Raw genomic sequence first — 26,010 nt, 5'->3', positions numbered from 1 at the left:
GTATTGTTGAGTGATATGTCATTAATGTGTCAGATGTGTAAATGCTAAACTAAGCACATTCCCCTGCATCTGAGGCTGGTGAATATCCTTTAAAACCTCACCCTTTCTCAGCAGAGTGAGCAGTATGATGGTGGTGGGGATGCACTCGTGGCTGTCTCTGCAGCAGGCAGTGCTTCTGCCCCCCGATGCTAGGCAGGTCCTCAGGCCCAGCCTGTTCTTGGGCATTGTGTGTGTCCTGGAGAAGGATTTTGTTTGCACGAGGCTTGTCTCCAGGGTAACTCAGCGATAGGGAGATGACCTGTCTCTGTGCCATTTTCTTGTTCATGAGCTTCAGGAATAATTAAATAATGCCTAATTGCTACCCATTTGGCTTGCAAGTATCTTTCAAAGACCTGTTTTAGGACCCACAAGCACGACGTAGACATCGGTCTACTTGTGTGAGGTTGTCGCTTATCTTGACTGAAGAAGGAGCTTCCCCACTGGTGCCATTGACTTCAGGGTCAAGGAGACCCACCCAGTTTGTAGCCTGAAATGAAAGTACCAAGGCCCCAGGGGGCTTGAGCCTTAGGTCAAACTGGGTCCAGGAGGTCAGAACCCTCAGGGATGGAGGGTGGCAGGATGGGCAGCTGGGGTGCAGGAGCCTGCCCTGTTGGGCTGGGTGAGACCTGCAGGTAGCACGTGGTCAGCCGACTGAAGTCACCACCACAGTTAGCCTAGCCCCATCCTCCTGCTCCAGGACCCCAAAGCAGCAGCTTCTCACTGGGGGTTGGCAGTCCCCAGGCTAGGGCCGAGGTGTGACAACTTAGGATTGACATCGGGGTCTCCTCTCTGGACATGTGCTTTTGCCTTAACACCTTTCCCAGCAGCCCCTTTACGCCCCCAAGCAGGTCCTGGCCACCAGGGCGTTTCAAAGTTTGGGGTTCGCTCTGGCTCACCTCAATTCAATCATAGGGCTATAACCAAATGCAGCTTTAACTTTATCATCTGGAGCTGAGCTGCTGGGGCAGTGAGGAGCCAGCGCCCGACTCGAGCAGTGGAAATATCATTCCTGGGATGATTTTTATTTCCTCAGACAGACTGATGTAGGATGTGCCCACAGGGACACGGATGGATAACGGGCCATCCTGAAAGCCCTGGCTCCCAATACCACCCAGAGGCCATGCCAATGAGCTCTCATGTCATTCAGGGAGCATCAGCCACGGACTGCTTCAAAGGAACAAATTTCCTCTGAAATCCACTCATCACACCTTCCCAGAGGCCCTAGGAGGGGGTCAAGGGGAAGCCCAGGAGGCAGGGTGCAGGAGGCTGACCTGGAGTAACAGTGTTGCTAGGACCAGGGTCAGAAGCCACTAACCCAGAACTCTGGCCCCGTGCCCCTCCAGCCCTGAAGTCAGCTTCACAGTAATCCTCAAGTGCAGCTTCTTTTGGAAATGTAAACTGGCTCCCACACCAGTGACCACTGTTGGTCTCCTGGGGCTGAGAGCTGCTCTTGCCTGTGGGGTGGCCTGGGGCCACCAGCTTCCCAGTCAGCTGGTTGTTTCACACCAGCTCCTCTCTCCCAGAGCCCCCAGGCTCCCCACAAGCCATTCTCTGAGGGCTGTCTCCTTCCCATCCGAATCCCTGACCCACTGTATTAGTTTTCTATGTCTGCCAAAACCAATGACTACCCTCCTGGTGGCTTCAAACACACGGTTATGATGTTGCAGTTCCACGGTTAGAAGTCTGTCAGGATTCACTGGGCTAAGATCAAGGTGTTGGCAGGCAGTGCTGTGTTCCTTCTCCTGCCCTGTCTTCATTCAGGGGCTACCCACATTCCTAGGAGGACGGTCCCTTCCCCCATCCTCAAAGTTCCTTGGAAGCGTTGCATCTCTCTGACCCTTCTTCCGTGGTCACGTCTTCTCCTTCCTTCTACTTTTAAAGATCCTTGTGATAACACCAGCCGCCTCCCCTCCGCCCCCGGAGAATCCAGGATAATCTCCCTGTATGAAGGTCTTTAGCTTAATTCTTAATCTCATTTGCAAAGTCCCTTTTGCCATGTAAACTGGCATATTTGCAGGTTCTGGGAATTAGGATGTGGTCATGAAGGACATTCTCTGTCTGTGACACCTGCCTGCGCCCTGGCCCAGGCGTTCTGCCTTCCATCGTGAAGCAGTGTGGTGCCCGCTTCCCACATGGGCATGGGCCCCCATCCCTGCTCACCTGCTCAGGGACTCTGCTCTCCACTGCACCACTAGCTTTTCCTCCCTTCTGGATCATTCTCATTAACATACAAACAGGCTGTAATATGAATACTTTCACTCAGAAAAACCTCCCTGGACCTGACATACTGTTAGCCTCTGCCTTATTTCTTTGCTCTAAAGCAAAATTCCTTGAAAGCGTCATCTACACTTACTGCCTCCACTTCCACACATCTCATTCCTCTTCATTCCTTTCCAATCAAGCTATTGGCCACCCTTCCACTGAAACTGCACAGTCAAAATCTCCAGTGATAAGCATGCTTCCCAACCCAGTGGGCATGTCTGCATGTCAACTTCACCTCTCCTGGGTTATGATTCATGCATCTGGAGGCTCCTCCTCCAACCTCAAGGGCACCACACCAGCCTTCCTTCTACCTCATTGGTCATCCTCAGTCCCCTGTACTCAATGCTCCTCCCTGCCAACCTCCAACTGGATGTGTCCTTCCCAAGGCTTTGTCCTCAGTCTTCCCTGCCACCCCCACACCCAGTGACTCCATTCGGCCCTTTTTGCCAATCCTGTACTCTTGATTCAAAGCCCCTCTCCAGGCGGCTGTCTCCTCTCTATCCTCCTGTCCACTCAATGACTGCACTTGGATGTCAGATGGGCTCACAACACCACCAAAACAACAGATCCTCAGCCATCACCACTTCTTGGCACCCCATGGATTGAGCAAAAAAATCTAGACATCACCCTCAAGTTCACCCTCTTCCTGCCATCCCACTTCCAATCAGTCAAGCCCATGAGCGCTACTTCTTTTTCTATTTTTATTTTGTATTATTATTATTATTTGAGAAGGAGCCTCACTCTGTCGCCCCGGCTGGAGTGCAGTGGCGAAATCTCGGCTCACTGCAACCTCCGCCTCCTGGGTTCAAGCGTTTCTCCTGCCTCAGCCTCCCGAGTAGCTGGCACTACAGGTGCCCGCCACCAAGCCCGGCTAGTTTTTTGTAATTTTAGTAGATACGGGGTTTCACCGTGTTAACCAGGATGGTCGCGATCTCCTGACCTCGTGATCTGCCCGCCTCGGCATCCCAAAGTGCTGGGATTACAGGCGTGAGCCACCGCGCCCGGCCGAGCTCTGCTTCTAAGCCCTGCCTCCACGTGTCGTCTTTGCCACCGACCGAGTCCAAGGCAGCCGCGTTTCTAACCTGGGCCTCCGCGCAGGCCTCTGACTCCCCACCCACTCCACGGCCGTCCTGACTGCGACCTTCAAGACTGCCCGGCTCAGCACCGCCGCCCCCCGGGGCTCCTCCCTTCCAGCCCTCCATACGCTTTGCTCGGAACTCAGGCCTCTGCAAGTGACCCGAGGGCCAGGACCCGGACGGTCTCGATCAGCCCGCGAGCCCAGCCCTTGAGCCCTTCCGGGACTGCCCTGAGACGGCGCTGGGGAATCCCCGAGCCCCCTGGAGCCAGGTTCGGGGCGGGGCGCCGTGCACTCGGAGGCGCTCGGAACAGCCGAGGCCTTGACCACGCCCCCTCCAACCCCGCCCCACCAGAGGCGAGCAGCGGGGCCTCATGGGAGATGTAGTTCCAACTCCTCTACTTAGTGTTTTGTTTTGTTTTTGTTTTTTAATTTAAATCAGTTTTATTTAAGAATTTCCAACAATGGCAATTCTTATAAAAAGCATCCAAGCACAGGACACAGAACTGCAGCAAACAACATTCTTATGGGTAGCTAACAGACATTAGAACTTCCACCCTTCTTAGAGACACCAGAGCTCACTGGTGAACTCCGCTTCCAAGTCCTCTTGCAAAGCACACCACAAGCTCAGTCCGTATTCTCAACCCATCAGTTTCAGTTCATATTTCCACACTTACATGTCAGTTAATGAAGGGGTGGCCTGCCCCTCCACACCTGTGGGTGTTTCTCGTTAGGTGGAACGAGAGACTTGAGAAAAGAAATGAGACACAGAGACAAAGTATAGAGAAAGAAAAAGTGGGCCCAGGGGACCGGCGCTCAACTTACAGAGGACCCACGCCGGCACCGGTCTCTGAGTTCCCTTAGTATTTATTGATAATTATCTTTACCATCTTAAAGATAAGGGAGTGGCAGGACAATAGGATCATTGTAGGGAGGAAATCGGCAGTAAGACATATGGACAGGCCGGGCGCGGTGGCTCAAGCCTGTAATCCCAGCATTTTGGGAGGCTGAGGCGGGTGGATGACGAGGTCAGGAGATCGAGACCATCCTGGCTAACATTGTGAAACCCCGTCTCTACTAAAAATACAAAAAACTAGCCGGGCATGGTGGTGGGCCCCTGTAGTCCCAGCTACTCGGAGGCTGAGGCGGGAGAAAGGCATGAACCCGGGAGGCGGAGCTTGCAGTGAGCCGAGATTGCGCCACTGCACTCCAGCCTGGGCGACACAGCGAAACTCCATCTCAAAAAAAAAAAAAAAAAAAAGACATATGAACAAAAACCTCTGTGACATGAATAAGTTTAAAGGAAAATGCTGTGCCTTGAGATGCATATGCAAACATCTCCATAAACCTTTTAGCAGCATTGTTTCAGCCCATCACATGGGGAGAAACCTTGGACAATACCTAGCTTTCCTAGGCAGAGGGCCCTATGACCTTTGGCCGTGTACGTGTCCCTGGGTAGTTGCAATTAAGAGGATGGTGATGACTTTTAACCAGCAAGCTGCCTTCAGGCACTTATTTAACAAAGACACATCCTGCACAGCCCAAAATCCATTAAACCTTGAGTCACCGCAGCACATGTCTCTTGCAAGGACAAGGTTGGGGGTAGGGTCACAGATTAACAGCATCTCAAATACAGAACAAAATGGAGTCTCTTATGTCTACTTCTTTCTATATAGACACAGTAACAGGCTGATCTCTCTTTCTTTTCCCCACAAGTTAACAGAAGAGAACACACACCATACAGCATTCACAGCAGTTGACAAAGGGGGGGGGGGGAGTATAAGTATCGTTTCACTTAACACATTCAAATAATGTGGGTTATCTAAGAACAAAAACTCACTTAAAGTCTTCCAACAGATGTGGATGTCCTTTGAATGCAAAAAAAATTCGTACATTATTTGCTATCATTGCCGTCTGCACACTGTCACTAAAGCCACAGGATTGAGAGACACATCTCTGTAAGTTAAAAAATATCCATTATGCACCACCAAGTCTCTGCACGCGCTCTCTCCTTTTCGTGCTCATACTAGCCTTTCATGCCTGGGCACCACCATCAATCCCACACAAGGTTTCAAAGGTTCAAACAGCCTTCTGGTTCCATATCATAGCCTTGCGTTCATAGCGTTGATATGACTCCATGAAATAAAGAGTAGCGGATAAAAATGGGACACCCACCGTCAAAGACGCGGCCTGTGATGCATGATGACGAATTCTTGAATGAGAAAGCATGTAGACAGAAGTATTCCTGGCCGGGCGCGGTGGCTCATGCCTGTAATCCCAGTACTTTGGGAGGCCGAGGCGGGCGGATCACGAGGTCAGGAGATCGAGACCATCCAGGCTAACATGGTGAAACCCCGTCTCTCCAAAAAGGAAAAAAAAAAAAAACACAACTGGGCATAGTGGCAGGCGCCTGTAGTCCCAGCCACTCGTGAGGCTGAGGCAGGACAATGGCATGAACCCGGGAGGCGGAGCTTGCAGTGAGCCAAGATCGCACCACTGCACTCCAGCCTGGGCGACAGAGCAAGACTCCATCTCGAAAAATAAAAAGTATTCCTATGGCACAATATTTACAACACTACTTTCAATGAAGTGCTTCTTCTACAAACATTTGAAATGAGATAAACTGCAGAGATTAAATGAAGGCTTCATATTGTACTTTTGTATTTAAGGGGAGACAAATGTTAAAAAACAGAGTGAAAGAACCAAACACTGTGACACCATGATCTCCTAAAAGGAGATTTTCTTAAGGAAAAAAATCCATATGGTGGGGTTCAAATTAAAACAAGGGGTAAAGAATGTAGTTCTAATCCATGGTTTCCATTTTGAACATGCAAAGAATTCACTTGACAAGTCCAGGGATAAAATATTACAGGAGAAACCTTTTACTACCAATTGTAGTGTATTGGTTTACCAATCAGGCAAACAGCAGTTCACTTTCAACCACTCACTATTTCAACCTTTCATGTAACAAAACTTATAAGATTCCTTTAGCTGTTCCTTTTTCTAAAGAAAAATGTCAAAAATACTGCTGAATATACTCCGCACTGAACAAACCAATTTTGAAAATGCATAGCACATATGTATTTTACAATATGCTTACCATGAGTTTAGAAAAATTTGAATTCCAACCATTCTATACCAACCAGCCCTAACCCCACTGTCTACATTCCCCAGCCGGAAGACTTAGAATCCGTGCTTGAGCCAAAGCCTCCATTAAAACCACTGCCCAACCCTGCATTTGATGCCGATCCCCAGCCAATTGCCGCACCAAAATTAGAACCACTCTAAGAGTTATTTCGAGAACCAAACGCCTGGTTTGGCTCCCTCTGCATGTTGCCTTGGCTTTGGTTCTTACCTGATGGGCCTGACTGGTTCTGCTGACTGGCTAACATGCCCATCATACACCAACTGCTCTGTAGCGCTGCCTGGGCGGCAGCCATCATGACTGGATTAATGCTGAGTGCACCAAAGTTTTTCCCACCACCCGTATTACTACCTTGATTATTTCCCAAACCAGCTCCACCCCCTCTACTGTTACCAAATGCACCCTGATTCCCAAAGCCACCTGGATTACAACCAAATCTTTCACTTCTTTCTATTGCTATTGTGCTTAGGTTCGGCATTGGATATATATGAACGCTGATTCCTTTAATCATCAAGTCCTCTCCACAAAGAGACTGCGCCATCTGACCATCTGCAAATGTAACAAAGGCAAAGGCCCTGAATGTCTCGGGGATGAAGACATCCATCACATCCCCACACTGAGAGAAGAACTCCCGCAGCTCATCCTCAGTCATGTCCTCTGCACAGCACCCCACAAACACTTTTCTGCTTCTCAAAGGCTCGTCTTGGCTTTGTTGCACCGTAAGAGCTTCTCCAAAGGTACTGCAATACTCTTTCAGGCCCTGTTCAGTCGTTCCCCACGGGAGACCCAACACTGTTAAATCGGATGTTTTCTAGACTACTCTTTTCACTTTCACTGCTCATGAAGCATCTGTCTCATCCATTTTTCTTTTGTTATCTTTCGGATAGTTGACAACATACACCAGATTTCCCCAGCCAGCATCGGGGGCAGGCAGAATTCCTTCTACCAGCCGTACACCTCTCATACATTGAGACGCTGGATTTCTGTAGCGAAGCCCACACGCCCCTGGAAACTGTGCCATAAGCGTGGACAGCAGCACCGTCCCCATCGTCTTGCGATGATATTTCTTTTTTTTTTTTTTTTTTTGAGACGGAGTCTCGCTCTGCCGCCCAGGCTGGAGTGCAGTGGCCGGATTTCAGTTCACTGCAAGCTCCGCCTCCCGGGTTTACGCCATTCTCCTGCCTCAGCCTTCTGAGTAGCTGGGACTACAGGCGCCCGCCACCTCGCCCGGCTAGTTTTTTTTGTATTTTTTAGTAGAGACGGGGTTTCACCGTGTTAGCCAGGATGGTCTCGATCTCCTGACCTCGTGATCCGCCCGTCTCGGCCTCCCAAAGTGCTGGGATTACAGGCTTGAGCCACCGCGCCCGGCCGCGATGATATTTCAATGGGCTCATCGTTCTCATCTTCGGTTACCTGAATATATTCAGACACCTTTTACTTTTCCGCTAGGCCGCTGCTGGGAAGCCCGACAAGGACACCGAGGCAGCGACGGACCCAAGGGCCAGTTTTTTTTTTTTTTTTAAATGAGGCCACCGCAGGCCGAGGCAGGACTACAACTCCCAGAGGCCTTCGCGGCCCGGAGGCCACGCCCCTTGGTCGCGAGCTCTGAGCCCTTTGCAGCATTTGACACTCGACATTCTCGTGCTTCTTAAAACACTTGCCTAACGGTAAGCAACGGCATCCAACGGTGCCCGAGGGAGTCGCGCTGCTGGATAAGCAGCTCTGCGGTGGCAGAGGCTGGGCTGCGGTCTCTCCGACATCGCGGAACAGAGGAAGAGATGAAGGCCCTGCAGCCCCCGCCGCCCGATTTACGCTTGAGGAAGCGAAGGCGAGAGAGGTCGTCTGCGGGGCCAGCCCAGGGCCACCGGGGGACCCAGCCCTAGAGAGCAGGGCCCGGGCTGCGGGGACCGGCGGCCTGAACGGCGGAGCGTTGAAAGCTCCCCCAGGGATAGGAAGTGCAGCGGAAATCAATGACTGAGGTCAAGGAAGGAGGGCACGCTTGAGACCGTGGAGTGGAAGCTGGTTTCTCCAGTGGGGAACCCGGGCCTCCGCTTGCTCAGCGTTCCCCTTGCGAATGTGTTGAGCACCTGTTATGTGCTGGGGGTACAGAGGTGAGTCTCATAGGGCCCCTGCATTCTCTTTAAGATCAGCAAGACCCCGCAGAGAACCCAATCCAATGCACATTGCCCACAGGTAGACAGTGGCATTCCTTGATAGACGGTAGCCAGGGAAGCGCAGGTCTTACTAGATCATTGTCAGTACTTGGATTTGAATGTATCTGGGAGGAGGAAGGTTAAGGTTTAAGCTGTGGCTCAGAAGCCCCTCAGCTCTTCATGGAATCTCCCAGGCTTTTCACTCTTGCATCCTCATGGAAAAATACTGGCCTCCCTGGGAAACCATGCGTTCTGTCCACACCTGCTCTGTTCCCATGTGGCTGTACTGTCTATTGACCTGTCAATGGAGGATGACACTTGGGGTGCCATCCTCTCTCCTCCAGATCTTGCCCCACCTTAGCCTTGAATATATATATATATATATATATATATATATATATATATTTTTTTTTTTTTTTTTTTTTTTTTTTTTTTGACGCGGAGTCTTGCTCTGTGCCCCGGGCTGGAGTGCAGTGGCGCGATCTCGGCTCACTGCAAGCTCCGCTCCCCCGGGTTCACGCCATTCTCCTGCCTCAGCCTCCCGAGTAGCTGGGACTACAGGCGCCCGCCACCTCGCCCGGCTAATTTTCTTGTATTTTTAGTAGAGACGGGGTTTCACCGTGTTAGCCAGGATGGTCTCGATCTCCTGACCTCATGATCCGCCCGTCTCGGCCTCCCAAAGTGCTGGGATTACAGGCTTGAGCCACCGCGCCCGGCCTGAAAATATATTAAATGTGCCCTTAGACGTCAGGAACCATCCCTTAAACCTTGCTATTCCTCTCTGTTGAACCTGTTCCAAATCTTAAGGGCCAACCTCCGTCTTATCCACTTAATCCCGGGGAACTTGTCCTCACACCCTGTTGAGATTTCCGACTTATTGTCCTACTGTTTTCTTCACTCTCGTTTCTTTTTTTTTTTCTTTTCTTTCTTTTTTTTTTTTTTTTTTTTTTTTTTTTGAGATAGTCTCGCTCTGTCGCCCAGGCTGGAGTGCTGTGGCGCAATCTCAGTTCACTGCAGCTTCCGCCTCCTGGGTTCACGCCATTCTCCTGCCTCAGCCTCCTGAGTAGCTGGGACTATAGGCGCCCGCCACCACGCCCAGCTAATTTTTTGTATTCTTTAGTAGAGACGGGGTTTCACTGTGTTAGCCAGGATGGTCTCGTCTCCTGATCTCGTAATCCGCCCGCCTCGGCCTCCCAAAATGCTGGGATTACAGGCGTGAGCCACCGCGCCCGGCCACTCGTTTCTTAAAATCAGTCTTCATTCTCATTTTCTTTACTTCCTCACCACCTGTTTGTGCCTAACGAAATCTCAGTATGGCTACGTTTCCTGCCATTCTGCTATAGAAAACTTCTGCCAGAGTCTCCAATGAACTCCTGATTGCTGAGTAGACTCTTCAGTTCTCTGACCTGAACTATGCAGCGTTTGATACTGAACATCCTCGTGCTTCTTAAAACATTGTTCTTGCCAGGGTGCGGTGGCTCACACCTGTAATCCCAGCACTTTGGGAGGCTGAGTTAGGCAGATTACTTGAGCCCAGGAGTTCAAGACTAGCCTGGGCAACATAGTGAGATTCCATCTCTACCAAAAATACCAAAAATTACCCAGACATGGTGGCCCGCACCTGTAGTCCCAGCCACTTGAGACGCTGAGGTGGGGGTATCACTGGAGCCGGGGAAGTCAAGGCTGCAGTGAACTGAGATCACGCCACTGCACTCCGGCCTGGACAATGGGAGTGAGACCTTATCTCAAAAAATTGTTCTCTGTCTAGTTTTCTTGCTCTTCTTGTTCCACCATTCCTTCTCAGGTTCTGGCAGTGGCTCTTCACAACTGGATATTAAATATTGTCCTTTTATTTATTTATTTTTTATTTATTTTTTTTTTTTGAGACAGGTTCTCACTCTGTCTCAGGCTGGAGGCTGGAGTGCAGTCGTATGATCATGACTCACTGCAACCTCGACCTCCCAGGCTCAAGTGATCCTCCCACCTCAGCCTCCCGAGTAGCTGGGACTATAGGCGCACACCACCATGCCTGGCTGATTTGTGTATTTTTTTGTAGAGAGATTTTTGTAGTGTTGCCCAGGCTGGTCTAGCAACCCACCTGCCTCACTCTCCCAAAGTGCTGGGGTTATAGGCATGAGCCGCCGTGCCCGGCGAATATTGTCTTCTTAAATATTGTGCCCCACATTGCTTTGCTTGGCCCTCTTCTCTAGCTTCTAGGCTGTAATCTGTGTGATCTCCATGGCTTCGCTTGCTGTGCCACCGGCTGCGAAGTCTATTTCCGGCCCAGCCCTCTCTGGAGCTCTCACAGAGCTGATCCAAATGCCCCGGCTGTCACCTCTCAGGAATCCCACAGGTTCTGCAACAAGTTAAAATGTGAACTCAGCTTTCCACCAAAACCTGTGCCTCCTTTCACGTTCTGGATCCTTGAGAGCAACCAGGTCATCAGTCCCTCAGGCTGGAAAGCAGACAGTCCATGGAGACACCTCCTTGGAGCCCTGCCTGGGCAACCTTGACCTCCCAGGTTCCAGGGGACACTGGAGCCCTGCAGGTGGTGTCCAGGAACTGGCAATCCTACCTCTTCAGTAGGTTGAATGCATAAGTGGATTAATCTTAGACCTTGTCCCTTTCCCGCTGTCCGGCTCCTGCATTTTTAGTTCAGGTTCTTGTCTCTCACCTGGAGAATGGCAGTGGTCATTAAGAAAACCCCTACCTTGAAGGTCACACCCTGAGCTTCAGTCCTTTCAAAAGCCCAACACTGCAGATTCTCGAAGAATAGTAGACCTGGTCCTCAGAACTTACCGACTTTGCCTCCACACCCCCTCTGCCACCTTCTGTTTCCATGCCCTTGCCAGATACTTGGCTTTTGCTGCATGACCAAAGCAGCTGCTCTGCCTCCTGCATGCCTCCAGGTTTGGCTCAGATAGACTGTCTGCGTGAAGCCTTTCCTGGTCACCCCAGTTTTATGCAGTTTCCAAGGCTTTTATTTGCCTGATGGCATAGTCCAGATAATGTTTGCTTGTTCATTCCATAGTTGTTAACTGGACGCCTTCTCTTTGTCAGGCATTCTTCTAGTTGCTGGAGACAGACAGCCCTTCTTCTCAAGTTTATGCTGTTATGGGCAGATAGACTGTTGTGTTGTTGTTTGTCTTTTTTTTTTTTTTGAGACAGAGTTTATGCTTTGTTGTTCAGACTAGAGTGCAGTGGCACAATCTCGGCTCACTGCAACCTCCGCCTCCTGGGTTCAAGTAATTCTCCTGCCTCGCCCTCCCAAGTAGCTGAGATTACAGGCACACACCACCACACCCAACTAATTTTTGTATTTTTAATAGAGACAAGGTTTCACCATGTTGGCCAGGCTGGCCTCAAACTCCTGACTTCAGGCGATCCACCTGCCTCAGCCTCCCAAAGTGCTGGGATTACAGGCGTGAGCCACCAGGTCCGGCCTGTTGTCTCTTAATCCTTGAATACGCAGTCTCTGTCTCATCTGTATTCCTGCGTCATATTTTCTCTCTCCTGCCTCTATTTTCTCTCCCTCCCTCTATCTTTTAAACCTTTGTCTCTTCATCTACATCATGGGAATGGCAGTAGTACCTACTTGTTTTGAGGGTTGAAATAGCGTGGAAAGCCCCTTTCTCAGTGCCTACTGTTGGTTGGAATTCCCTTTCTCTTTGTTTCCACCTCATTCTCTTTGCGTTTTCATCCTCCCCTGCCTTCATATCCTTCCCCATCTCACCAGCTGTCTCTTCCTCTCTCTTCTCTTCCCTGTCTCTTTGCCTCTCTCTGTTTCTTTCATTCTTTCATTCCCATTTCTGTCTCTTCCTCCAACCCACCTTTGCTGGGCTTTCCCTGCTTCTGCCCCTGCCTTGCCTTCTTTGTCTTTCTCTAGCCTCCCTCTGCCTCTACCTCCCTCTCAGAAGACAGCAGGTGACTCCCCTGATGCTTCCTGCCCCTTCCCTGGCAGTGGGTGTGGAGGGGGTGACTCCAGCTTCTACAGGGCCAGCGACTTCCTCCACCTTGTTCCCTCCCTGCAGGGTCTGAGCACCTCCCTCACACAGGCAGAACCCTGGCTCCCATGTTCACCATGCTGAGAGAGACCTTCGGGGAACAGCGGGAGGCCAGCCGGGGAATGGGCCCCCACTTGTCCAGGTGAGTGCTGTGGGGAGTCAGGCCAGCCCTGTGGAGAAGGCCACTGGAAAGGGGGGAACCAGATGCTGTCCTTCCTGTTAAAAAGGGCTACCCAGTCCACGTAGCTGAGGACCAGCACCAGGCAGGATCTTTCATGGGACTTTGGGCTTTGTTAGAGGGCCACAGGCTTGTTTAGGGAGGTGGGGACAGAGTCAGGAGGGAGAAGTACCACTTCCCCTGGGAGCGCACATGGCATGGAACATAACAGCCCTGGGATGAGCCCTGAGCCTAGCCCTGGTTTTCTAGTTAAGGATCAGGTGAGAACCCCCAGACCTCTAGCGCTCTGAGGAGCCTGGCTGCTGGCTGGCTCCTGTCCAGAAGTCCCTGCAGATCCTGTCCTCTGGCTCTGCCTTGCCTGAGACCCAGTCTGCACCAAGGCTGAGTCCCTGGACTTCTGGAGAGAGAGGGCTGTCCCTTTGTGCCCTACAAGTGCAGACAGTGTGTGGGTGCCTCCCCTGGCCCTGGCAGGTTCTGTGGCACCAGCAGCATGCGGGAAGGTGGGAGGAGGCACACCCTGCCCTCGGGAAGCTGACAACAGATCCCTGGGGGCCACCTGTGCCCCTGCAACCAGGAGGAGTCTCAATAGGAAATTTTAGCTGCTCCTGGTGGAGCAGGGCCTCTGCCTTAAGGAGAGTGGAATTTCAGAGGGACAGACGTTTCCTGACCATTCGTGTACAGGAAACAAGGCAATGAGAGAACAGTCAACAGGGCATGGGATCTGAGAAAAAGGTGAGATGACCTCTGACAGGCAGGCTCCTGAAGGAAGTCTTCCTGGAGGAGGTGGCATGTGAGCCCCGCAGGACAGGGAGAGGTTGGAGGATGAGACAGAGGAGGGGGGCTTGCCTTTCAGACCCCAGGTGCCACCATGCTCCCCATCTTGACTTGGGAATTTCCCAGTGACTGGGCAGGAGTGAAGCGCAGGGCCTTCCCACTGTCGCAAATTCGGCTGTGTTGGTGCGTGGGGTCTGCCCTGGGACGTGTGCTACCTTCGCTGGCTTCACTCCATTTCCCTCTCTCCCTTTCTTAGCATCGGAGGCAGAGCCCGCGCATGCCCGACCTCGCTCCTCGCGGCTCCCTGGGCAGCAGCTCCCTGGCAGTTGGAACTGGAAGGCTTCTCAGAGTCCGCGCAGCCCCACCGCTCTCCCCACTCTCGGGGGTGGGCACTGGGGGGACAGAGCCAGGGCAGGGAGGAAGACAGGGCCCAGCTCACCCCACAGCTCAGCCCATGAGGGTGCGCAGAGCAGGGCTGGCAGGAGCGGGCCACTCCACACCCAGCCCTGTTGAAGAAAAAGAACAGAAACAGGGAACAGAAACTTGTCGGTTGCTGTGTAACAGTTTGCCCCGCAGCTGAGCCCCTTCAAACAAATGTAGCTCCACAGTGTCTGTGGGTCAGACATCCAGGCCCGGTGAAGGAGCCTCTGCCTCAGGGTCCCTCCCCAGGCCTCCGTCAGGACCCGCCGGACTGTAAGCGGACTGCAGGCTCCGGGCGGGGAGGCTCAGCTTCTCTGCTGGCCCCGCGGCTGTGGGCAGGATTCAGTTCCTCACGGGCTATTAGAGTGAGGGCCTCGATCTTTCCTGCTTTTTGGCTGGAGGCCTCACTCAGTTCTCTGCTGCACGGACCTTTCCTTGGCACAGCTCCCGCATAGCTCAGCAAGCCGCAAAGGCAGGCCCCTGCAGCCAAAGGGAATTCCGCCCTCTTTCTGCTGTGTTCTGTTGGTGTGGCTTCCGCCCAGGGGAGGAGGTTCCACAGGACAGACACCAGGAGTTGGGGGCGTTGAGGGCCATCTCCCAGGCTGCCCACCACAGCCCCCACGTGGCCGCCCGTGTCTGTGTTCTTGCCACTGTCCCTACCCTCCGGGAGTGGGTCTGGTCTCATCAGGGAGGGCAGCGCTCTCTTCACTCTGTCCTTACTCTGGTGTTTCACTGTGATTTTAAAAACTGAAACTGGAATTGTTACCCCTTGACATAGCTGCACCCTGAGTGGGCCTCTGCGACGCCCCTCCTTCTCTTAAGCCTTTCCAAGCTGTCTGACGATTTTTAAGTCCCATTTCCTGAGTGACACAGAGCATCTTCAGCTTCTGAGTGACTTGTGTTTTCCTCAGAGACAAAGGGGACCCCCAATCTGTTTGTTTCCAGAGGCCCTGATGGTGTCGTCTTGGGAGTGGAGGAACCTGAGGGAAAGTCCCGGGGGCGAGTCAGAGGAGAGCTCTGCCCTGGCGCCCTTGCACGTATCCACATGGGCCACAGCTGCACCCTGCTCTCAGCAGAGCACCTTGCCATGCTCCTGGGCACAGCCGGGCCCTCTCACCTCCCTGCGGCTCCTAATGCCTCCCAGGCTCTGCCGAGTCACCTTGGGCACTTAGCGTGGCTGCAGCACTTTGCGGCCCGGTGTCCTGTCATCCATGTGGCAGTCATGTGGTGACTTTTCAGTATTGCCCTGCACAAGGTCCATGGGGACTGGGCACCTTTGGCCATTCTTTCTTTGGTTGTCTGTGCAAATAATAAACCAAATCTGAAAAGGTCTTCAATTTATTTACCGGCAAATCTGTCAGCCTTGGCCTTACCTTGTGCTTGACGGAGTGGAGGGAAAAGGAGGACAGACTCGGTGGGGAGCAGGGGTGGGTGAGGAAGGCCCGAGCCAGGCCTCCCCCTGTTTTGAGGATGCTCCATGTCTCCCCTCGCCCAGTGCCACATTCTGCTCTCTGCCCTTTCTTTCCACAACTTGACCCATCCCCCGTAAAGCTTGGCTACTTCTCCCTCAGGATACTGTATTTTACCCCAGCCGCCCCACCTGGAGAGCCTCCAAGCGGTGGCAGGAGCTCCTCCGGGACGTGCCAGCATCTGAAGCACAGGAGCAGAGGCCTAGACCTCCTTTTGCCCCCAACACCTGGCGACAGACATTTGCCGGCTCATAGCAGTGATGAACGAATTTTGTATTGCACATCTGGATATACACCCACCGCCTGAGTGTACCATTCACGTTACTGGACTTTGTCACATCTAGTTAATCCTCCCTGCATTGATCCATTTTACTTTTCATGCATTTCCAAGTAAATTATAGATCCCAGGCGGCTTTCCCTAACACTCCAGTGCGCACATCATTAGAATCCATTTGCTACTGGGTTTTCCTCTGGACGGAAAGCTCGGCATTCGGTGCGATGCCCTGCTCACGGGTGAGTACCTGCGGAGTTTTGACAAGTGTGTGCTGTGTGTGCCTCAGACCCTTCTCAAGGTCCTGAGCATGACCATCAGAAGGTTCCCTCACATACCTTCCAACCAGTACCCTCCCGTGCAGGAGAGTGATGCTAGAGCCTGAGGCAAAAGGAAAAAATGTGGTTTTTGTGTATGTGGTTTTTTTTTTTTTTTTTTTTTTTTTTTTTTTTTTTTTTTTTTTTTTGAGACGGAGTCTCGCTCTGTCGCCCAGGCTGGAGTGCAGTGGCTGGATCTCAGCTCACTGCAAGCTCCGCTTCCCGGGTTTACGCCATTCTCCTGCCTCAGCCTCCCGAGTAGCTGGGACTACAGGCGCCCGCCACCTCGCCCGGCTAGTTTTTTGGTATTTTTAGTAGAGACGGGGTTTCACCATGTTAGCCAGGATGGTCTCGATCTCCTGACCTTGTGATCCGCCCATCTCGGCCTCCCAAAGTGCTGGGATTACAGGCTTGAGCCACCGCGCCCGGCCTTTGTGTATGTGGTTTTCTTTCTTTTGAGATGGAGTTTTGCTCTTGTCGCCCAGGCCGGAGTGCAATGGCGCAATCTCAGCTCACTGCAACCTCTGCCTCCTGGGCTCAAGCGATTCTCCTGCCTCAGTCTCCCAAGTAGCTGGGATTACAGGCGTCCACCACCACATCTGGCTAATTTTTTATATTTAGTAGAGACAGGGTTTCACCATGTTGGTCAGGCTGGTCTCAAACTCCTGACATTAGGTGACCCACCTGCCTTTGGCCTCCCAAAGTGCTTGGTGGGATTACAGGCGTGAGCCACTGCACCCGGTCAAAACGTGTTTTTTTTTTTTTTTTTTTTTTTTTTTTTTTTTTTTTTTTTTTTTTTTTTTTGAGACGGAGTCTCACGCTGTTGCCCAGGCTGGAGTGCAGTGGCGCGATCTCGGCTCACTGCAAGCTCCGCCTCCCGGGTTCCCGCCATTCTCCTGCCTCAGCCTCCTGAGTAGCTGGGACTACAGGCGCCCGCCACCGCGCCCGGCTAATTTTTTTTGTATTTTTAGTAGAGACGGGGTTTCACTGTGGTCTCGATCTCCTGACCTTGTGATCCGCCCGCCTCGGCCTCCCAAAGTGCTGGGATTACAGGCTTGAGCCACCGCGCCCGGCCCAAAACGTGTTTTTTAATGTTAATTTTTTTCCACAATGTTTCAGTAAGTGGAAAAAAAAAAAGGAAAATATGTATATTAAAACTCAAAATATTTTAAGTTTAAATATTTTACTTGTACAAAAACAGTAAGTTTACTCTCCTTACGTAAACGGAAACAAACTCGTGAATATTTCTAAAATCTACTGTCTCATTTTTCAGTTGAGAGAATTGTCATGTGAACTTCTCTTGACCAAGTGATGATCTTAAATAATTTTTCACTAAGTTCAGCTGACCAAAATTTCTTTCAAAGATGCCACCGTGGCCGGGCTCAGTGGCTCACGCCTGTAACCCCAGCACTTTGGGAGGCCTGGGCTGGCAGATCACGAGGTCAGGAGATCGAGACCATCCTGGCTAACACAGTGAAACCCCGCATCTAATAAAATACAAAAAATTAACCTAGCATGGTGGCGGATTCCTGTAGTCCCACCTACTCGGGAGGCTGAGGCAGGAGAATGGCGTGAACCCGGCAGGCAGAGCTTGCAGTGAGCTGAGATGGCGCCACTGCACTCCAGCCTGGGTGACAGAGCGAGACTCTGTCTTTAAAAAAAAAAAAAAAAAAAAAAAAAAATGCCACCATGACTGATAGTATTAAAAAGCTTCTCATGCTGGGTGCGGTGACTCACACCTGTAATCCCAGCAGCACATTAGGAGGCCAAGACTGGAAGATTGCTTGAGCCCGGTAGTTCAAGACCAGACTGGGCAACAACGTGAGACCCTGTCGCTGCAAAAAGTTTAAAAATTAGCCAGGTGCTCACGCCGCTGCACTCTAACCTGGGCGACAAAGCAAGACGCTGTCTCAAAAAAAAAAAAAAAAAAAAAGTTCAGTGTTTACAAATACCTTTAGTTTTAGTTTGTGCAGTGCCTTGGTTGCATTTGATCTTGATCTCCATGGGGAATAGTTTTTTAAAATAGATGTAAGAATATTCTGTCTGTTCACTGAATTCACACACAAACACAAACATACAATGTTAAAACAGGTCATCAAATTTCATTTCACAGAAGCAGAATTTTTGCATATGAATTAAGAGCTGATTGAGCACAGCAGTTTGGGGCTACAGTGAGCCATGTTCATGTCACTGCTCTCCAGCCTGGGCAACAGAGGGAGACCCTGTCTTTTTTTTAAAAAAATTATGAACCGAGGAAGACACAATTTGGCATAATCATTTTTGGAGGGAAATAGTAGCTTATATACCCTTGGATAACCTGCCATGGTTGTTCCATGATCATACCCCTGGCCAAAAGCGTGTTTTATGTTAATACCTTTTTCCAACCTGTAATTTCACAGGCTAGACTTAGTTTTTTCTTTGAGTTCAGTAAAGTCAATGCAACTTATTTTACTGTTAATGGCATTATTCTTCATGTGAGCGTGCTCACAGTCTGACACACTTGTTCACAATGGGCTACATCTGGTGCACAATCAAAAGTGAGGGGCTGGGCTTGGTGGCTCATGCCTATAATCCCAGGACTTTGAGAGGCAGAGGCAGGAGGATCGCTTGAGGCCATGAGTTCAAGGCAAACCTGGCAAATACAACAAGACCCCATCTCCTTTAAAAAATTAAAAAAATTTTTTTAAAGTGGGGTGCCAGATGTGGTAGCTTGTGGCTGTAATCCTAGTGCTTTAGGAGGCTGAGATGAGAGCATTGCTTGAGATTAGGAGGTGGAGCTGAAGTGAGCTATGATTACTCCAGCCTGGGTGACAGAATGTGACCCTGTCTCTTTAAAAAAGGAAGCAAATTTATTTGCTTCTTTTATTCTTAATAATATCTCAAATCAAATACCATTTTCTAGTAGCAGCACACATTTGTTTTAATGTTATTAGACACAACATCCTTTTTTATTTTATTCCTTTGGAGACAGAGTCTTGTTCTGTTGCCCAGAGTGGAGTGCAGTGGCACCATCATAGCTCACTTTAACCTTGAACTTCTGGGCTCCAGCAATTCTCCTGCATAGCTAGGACTAGAGGTGTATGCCACAATACCTGGCCTTTTTTTTTTTTTTTTCCGAGTGGGTCTTGCTATGTTGCCCAGGCTGATCTGGAACTCTTGGCCCCAAGTGATCCTCTCACCTTGGCCTCCCAAAACAGTGAGATTTCAGGCATGAGTCACGGCTCCTGGTTCCCTTTTTTTATGATTAGCTATAAACTCACCTAAAGTTAAAAACATGCCACCATTTGGACCTCCAGTAATTTCTTGTGATCCTCTAAGATGTAAAATATTTTTTGCCTAACAAGTAATATCTAAAATCACTCAAAATAATCTATTTTTGTTTCACTTATTTATTGTATTCTGCAAAGCACCATTTATTAAACTGTCAATTTGAATATTTTAAAAAGACACTTTGATTTTAGAAAAGCATCACATGAGCCAGGTGCAGTGGCTCACTCCTGAAATTCCAGCTGCTTGGGAGGCCGAGGAGGGAGTGATGCAGTGGCCACTCCAGACGGCTGCTGCTGCCAGGAGCCAGCGACCAGCAGGACCCCTGCCCCTTCTGAGCTGGGGCAGGAGCAGCTCCCCGGTGCCACTGCAGCTGCCCACACTGCGCCTGCAGACCCGGGCCTCCCACTCTACAGAGCAGGCAGGAACCCCACGGGCCCCTTCCCTGCCCAGCAGCGGCTGCCCAAAGCACGCTGCAGACTCAGGCCTCCCTGCACTCTTGGGGACCTGGGAAGGCCCCCCTGCCCTCACAGGCCCAGAACTGCCTGCTCCCACGGCCTGGCCTCTCCCTGTTCCCGGTGCCTGCTCCAATCTCAGAGCAAAATCGGGGCTGGGCTGTGGTGCCATGAACGGCAGCAGAAGGCAGACAGATTCCTGGGCAAAAGAGGACAGGTCCCTGGTGAGGCCCCACCTTCAGGCCAGGGAGGGCCTGAAGGTTGGGGGCCAGGCTGCCAGTCCCAGAGCATTGGAGTGGGAACTTGGGATGCTTTCTCCAGGCTGCCCATGACTGCCCTTGGACCAATCAGCATGCACTTCCTCCCCTCTAAGGCCAATAAAAGCCCTGGCTCAGCCAGAGCTGAGCACATGACAGGAAGACCAGCTGCAGAGAGGAGCTACCCTCTCTGCTGAGAGTTTAGAGACCTTGGGACTACCGGTGGCAGAGAGGAGCAACCCACCCCAGGGCCTCTTCTCTGCTAGGAGCTGGGCAGACACTGGGACAATCCCCCTGCAGAGAGGAGCCACCACTCCAGGGCTTCCTCTCCACTGAGAGGTGAACACTCAACAGGACGACTTGCCTACAGAGAGAAGCTACCCACTGCGGGGCTTCTTCAGGCTGTTCTAGCAGTCAATAAAGCTCCTCTGTCGTGCTCACCCTCTGCTTGTCTGCGCTTCTCATTCTTCCTGGGTGCAGGACGAGAACTCAGGCAAAGATGCCACCAGCCACAGAGGTTTCCAGCCATAAAAGTGGCACCCCAAAGATTCTGTAACAGGAGGATCACTTGAGCCCAGGAGTTTGAAGCCACAAATGCGGTGAGCTATGATTGATTGCATCACTGCATTCAGCCTGGGTGACAGAGAAAGACCCCGTCTCAGAAGAAGACAAAAAAGAAAGCCTCACAATAAAACAAAATTTTCATGGTCACAAATTCTGTTTAACTGTTTCCAATCTTCGGAACCTTTTTTTTTTTTAAGTTGCAAAAATTTGATTTTATTGCATTACTACAGAAAAGTATACACGAAAAATAAGGATAACTTTTTTTGGAATACATGAGCAGTCACAATGAATTCATTTGCCATTAGAACATTAAAGAAAAATGTTTTGTCAGGTGCAGTGGCTCATGCCTATAATCTCAGCAATGCAGAGGATCCCTTGAGGCCAGGAGTTCAACACCAGCCTGGGCAACTTAGTGAGACGCTCCCTCCCCTGCCCCATTTCTGAAACAAAAAAAGAAAAGAAAACTCTAGAAATGTCCATTGTGTGAAGTAGATTCCCTAAAATCTAAATCTTTTCCTTTGTGATCTATTCAGGTATGTGCTTTATTCAGATCATTTTTACTTTATCACAAAGTAGCAGCCACAGTGGATAATTATTGCAATTCGTTTCAAATGGCATCTTCTCACCTTTTTTTTTTCGAGATGGAGTCTCACCGGCCGGGCGCGGTGGCTCAAGCCTGTAATCCCAGCACTTTGGGAGGCCGAGACGGGTGGATCACGAGGTCAGGAGATCGAGACCATCCTGGTGAACACAGTGAAACCCCGTCTCTACTAAAACTACAAAAAACTAGCCAGGCGAGGTGGCGGGCACCTGTAGTCCCAGCTACTCGGGAGGCTGAGGCAGGAGAATGGTGTAAACCCGGGAGGCGGAGCTTGCAGTGAGCTGAGATCAGGCCACTGCACTCCAGCCTGGGCGACAGAGCGAGACTCCGTCTCAAAAAAAAAAAAAAAAAAAAAGAGAGATGGAGTCTCACTCTTGCCACCCAGGCTGGAGTGCAGTGGCGCAATCTCGGCTCACTGCAACCTTCACCTCCCGGGTTCAATCAATTCTCCTGCCTCAGCCTCCCGGGTAGCTGGGATTACAGGTGTGCGCCACCATACCCGGCTAATTTTTGTATTTTCAGTAGAGACGGGGTTTCACCTTGTTGGCCAGGTTGGTCTCAAACTCCTGACCTCAGGTGATCCGCCCGCCTTGGCCTCCCAAAGTGCTAGCATTACAGGAATGAGCCACTGGGCCCTGCCGGCATCTTCTCACTTTTTTGCTCAATCTCATATTCGCTAGTTTCTGAAACTTCTAAAATTTTTCTCTAATGTTTTGAAGCAGATGCTTTAGTTAGCTGACTTTGATGACAACTCTGTTCTGATAATATCAACATTAGATGACTCAGTCATTTTCAGTAGCCAAAATACGGTATTTCTAGCCAAACTTATAGTGGTCTCCTCTAATTTTTATATATTTCTGCATGTATTTTTCTTCTTCTCCTGAACATTGTACCTCTTGGCTTTTAATTTATTATTTATTTTTATTTTAAAAAATTATTTTGTAGAGAGAATCTTGCTATGTTGTCCAGGCTGGTCTCCAACTCCTGGCCTCAAGCAATCCTTCTGCCTCAGCCTCTCAAAGTACTGGCATTACAGACATGAGCCACTGCATTCAGCCACTTGGCTTTTTAGATGCTGAAACCTCCACCTCCCAGGCTCAAGCAATCCTCCCACCTCAGCCTCCCAAGTAGCTGGGACTACAGGTGCATGCCACCATGCCTGGCTAATTTTTGTACTATTTTTGGTAGAGTTGGGGTTTCTCCACGTTGCCCAGGCTGGTCTCCAACTCGGGAGCTCAAATGATCTGCCTGTCTTGGCTTCCCAAGTGCTGGGATTACAGACGTGAGTAACATGCCCGGTCTCAATACCGTATTTATCTAAAAACTTTTAGTATGAATTTAAAATATATTTTAATATAGTATTTAATTGTAGAGATTATAATAGATATTGATTTACATTAATTAACAATATGAACTATAATGTTTAACAAGTAGGTATACATAAAATTTTCTATCAAAAATACAGAAATCTCTGGTGTGTACTGAGAGTAAAAGAAAAAAATACAGGCCGGGCGCGGTGGCTCAAGCCTGTAATCCCAGCACTTTGGGAGGCCGAAGCGGGCGGATCACAAGGTCAGGAGATCGAGACCACAGTGAAACCCCGTCTCTACTAAAAATACAAAAAATTAGCCGGGCGCGGTGGCGGGCGCCTGTAGTCCCAGCTACTCGGGAGGCTGAGGCAGGAGAATGGCGGGAACCCGGGAGGCGGAGCTTGCAGTGAGCCGAGATCGCGCCACTGCACTCCAGCCTGGGCAACAGCGTGAGACTCCGTCTCAAAAAAAAAAAAAAAAAAAGAAAAGAAAAAAATACAGAAGCCAATTGGTGGGAATGTAAAATGGTGCAGTCACTATGGAAAATAGTTTAGTGGTTCTTCAAAACACTACACATAGAATTACTATATGACCCAGAAATTCCACTTCTAGGTATATACCCAGAAGAACTGAAAATGGGCTGGGTGTGGTGGCTCACACCTATAATCCCAGCACTTTGGGAGGCTGAGGCAGGTGGATCACTTGAGGTCAGGAGTTCGAGACCAGCCTGGCCAATATGGTGAAACCCCATCTGTACTAAAAATACAAAAATTAGCCAGCCATGGTGGCGGGTGCCTGTAGTCCCAGCTACTTGGGAGGCTAAGGCAGAAGAATCTCTTGAACCTGGGGAGTGGAGGTTGCAATGAGCTGAGATTGCAATCTCAATGGTGGCCTGGGATTACAGGCATGAGCCACCATGCCCAGCGTCAATCTTTCAACAACATTTTCTTCTCTCTTTTTAAGCACTCATTAACAGCCTCGAGGCCCATTGAGGTTCTACTAACAGTCTTCTCAAGGCCCTTCCAGCCTTTGCCTCCTGCCCAGTCCCAAAGACAATATCATATGTTTTGGGTTGGGTTTTGTTTTTTAGGCAAGATCTCACTCTGCTGCCCAAGCTAGAGTGCAGTGGTGCGATCATGCCTCCCTGTAGCCTCAGCCTCCTGGGCTCAATCAAACCTCCCATCTCAGCCTCCTGAGTAGCTAGGAACACAGCATGCACCACCATGCCTGGCTAATGTTTTTAGTTTTTGTAGAGATGGGGGTCTCACTGTGTTGCCTAGGTGAGTCTCAAACTCCCAGGCTCAAGCAATCCACCAACCTTGGCCTCCCAAAGTGTTGGGATTACAGGTGTGAGACACCATGCCCAGCCTGTTTTGAGGCTTTGATGTACCCACTCTGGGTACCAAATTTATCTTCCAGTTACTATTGTGTAACAAATTACCTCCAAATTCAGCACCTTCAAAAAAAGCAAGGCTGGGCCGGGCGCGGTGGCTCAAGCCTGTAATCCCAGCACTTTGGGAGGCCGAGACGGGCGGATCACGAGGTCAGGAGATCGAGACCATCCTGGCTAACCCGGTGAAACCCCATCTCTACTAAAAAATACAAAAAAAAAACTAGCCGGGCGAGGTGGCGGGCGCCTGTAGTCCCAGCTAGTCGGGAGGCTGAGGCAGGAGAATGGCATAAACCCGGGAGGCGGAGCTTGCAGTGAACTGAGATCCGGCCACTGCACTCCAGCCTGGGCGACAGAGCGAGACTCCGTCTCAAAAAAAAAAAAAAAAAGCAAGGCTGATTTTTTTTTTCTTGTGGTTTTGTAGGTCAGGAATTCACAAAGGGCTTAGCTGGGCAGACCTTCCTTGGGGTCACTCAGCGGGTTGTAGTCAGATGTTGGTTGAGGAGGTGGAGCATAATGGCCAAATAGAAGCCTCCACCCATCATTCTCTCCACAGGAACACCAAATTCTACAACTATCTACACAAAGAATTATCCCCATAAGAACCAAAAATCAGGAATCAGATGAGCAATCACAGCACCTGGTTCTAACTTCGTGTCACTGAGAGAGGCAAGGAAAAGGGTAGGAAGGACAGTCTTGAATTGCCAACAACACTCCCGGCCAGTGCCCCCAGAAGTAGCTGGCCATGTAGCATGGAGAGACAATCTGTGTCCCCGGAGGGGAGAGAACACAGTGATGGTGGGACTTTGCATTGGCACGCAGTGCTGCCAACACTGGGCAGAACTCAGCTGGCACCCATGGAGGGATCATTTAAACAAGCCTTGGCCAGAGGGGAATCACTCATCCCAGCAGTCAGAACTTGAGATTCAGCAAGCCTTGCCACTGCGGGCTGAAGTGCTATGGGATCCTAAATAAACTTGAAAGGCAGTCTAGGTTACAAGGACTGTAAATCCTGGGCAAGTCCTGCTGCTGTGCTGGGCTGAGAGCCGGTGAACATGGAGGACACACAACCTAGTGAGACACCAGATGGCGCAGCTAAGGGACTGCTTGCATCACCCCTCCCCCAACCCCAGGCAGCACAACCCACATCTCCAAAAGAGACCCCTTTGTTCTGCTTGAGGAGAGGAGAGGGAAGACCAAAAAGCACTTTGTCTTGCAACTTGGATACCAGCTCAGCCACAGTAGGAGAGGATGCCAGGCAGAGTCCTGAGGACCTCATTCCAGGCCCTAGCTCCCAGATGACATTTCTAGAGACACCCTGGGCCAGAAGGCAACTCACTGCCTTGAAGGGAAGGACCCAGTCTGGCAGGATTTATCATCTGCTGATGAAAGAGCCCTTGAAACCTGAATAATCAGCAGTGGTAACCAGGTAGTACAGCCATGGGCCTTGAGTGAGACTCTGAGACATGCTGGTTTCAGGTGTGACCCAGGACATTCGCAGCTGTGGCGGCTATGAGGAGGGCTCCCTGCTGCTTGAGAACAGCAGAGGGGAGAGTAAAGTGGACTTTCTCTTGAACTTATGTACCAGTTCAGCTACAATGGGGAAGAGCACCAAGCAGGCTCTTGGGGTCCCTGATTGCAGGCCTTGGCTTGAGATTGCATCTCTGGACCTACCCTGGGCCAGAGGGGAGCCCACTTCCCTGAAGGATGAGTTCCAGGGCTGGCAGCATTCACCACAAGCTGACCAAAGAGCCCTTGGGCCTTAAATAAACACGGCAGTACCTGCTGTGAGCCTGTGGTGGTGGTGGACGTAAGAAGAGACTCCTCTGCCTGGAGAAGAGTAGGAAGGACTTTGTCTGGTGGTTTTGGCACCAGCTCAGCTGCGGTAGTATAGAGCAACAGTCGATTTCTATGGTTTCTGCTTCCAGGCCCTGGATCCCAGGACTCACCTGGGGCCTGGGGGAATTCACAATCTCAAGGGAAGGACACAAGCCTGGCTTGCATTGCCAACTGCTGATCATAGAGCCCTAGGGCCTTGAGTGAACACAGATGGTCGCTA

The 26,010-nt window shown here is 50.6% G+C and overlaps 1 protein-coding gene and 1 pseudogene across 3 annotated transcripts; one reads left to right on the top strand and one right to left on the bottom strand.

Annotated features, from left to right (window-relative positions):
• Nucleotides 1-6,419: 6,419 nt before the first annotated feature.
• On the bottom strand, nucleotides 6,420-7,582 carry LOC102136876 (TAR DNA-binding protein 43 pseudogene; annotated as a pseudogene).
• A 533-nt stretch (nucleotides 7,583-8,115) lies between these two features.
• Nucleotides 8,116-15,378, top strand: LOC102139129 (uncharacterized). Of its 3 annotated transcripts, XR_006691211.2 has the most exons (4): nucleotides 8,116-8,632; nucleotides 12,706-12,820; nucleotides 13,887-14,187; nucleotides 14,996-15,378. XR_006691211.2 is itself a non-coding variant. In XM_045368041.2 (3 exons), exons 1-3 carry the CDS (start codon nucleotides 8,614-8,616, stop codon nucleotides 15,279-15,281), a joined length of 420 nt encoding a protein of 139 aa, XP_045223976.2. In that variant the 5' UTR covers nucleotides 8,116-8,613; the 3' UTR covers nucleotides 15,282-15,378. The 3 variants fall into 3 exon arrangements, 2 of the variants coding, with proteins under 2 accessions (XP_045223976.2, XP_045223977.1); XM_045368041.2 differs by lacking the exon at nucleotides 13,887-14,187; XM_045368042.2 differs by having other exon boundaries at nucleotides 13,887-15,378.
• The last annotated feature ends 10,632 nt before the right edge of the window (nucleotides 15,379-26,010 follow it).

The sequence above is a fragment of the Macaca fascicularis genome, chromosome 12 (assembly GCF_037993035.2).
Source record: "Macaca fascicularis isolate 582-1 chromosome 12, T2T-MFA8v1.1".
In the NCBI taxonomy this organism is placed as follows: Eukaryota; Metazoa; Chordata; class Mammalia; order Primates; family Cercopithecidae; genus Macaca; species Macaca fascicularis.
This window is presented reverse-complemented; position numbering and strand designations above follow the sequence as displayed.

Bases quoted from the DNA above. Each gene is read 5' to 3' on its own strand.
- LOC102139129 (XM_045368041.2), top strand. The intron at 12,821-14,995 runs GTGAGTGCTGTG...GTTTGTTTCCAG, and splicing joins ATGGGCCCCCACTTGTCCAG to AGGCCCTGATGGTGTCGTCT.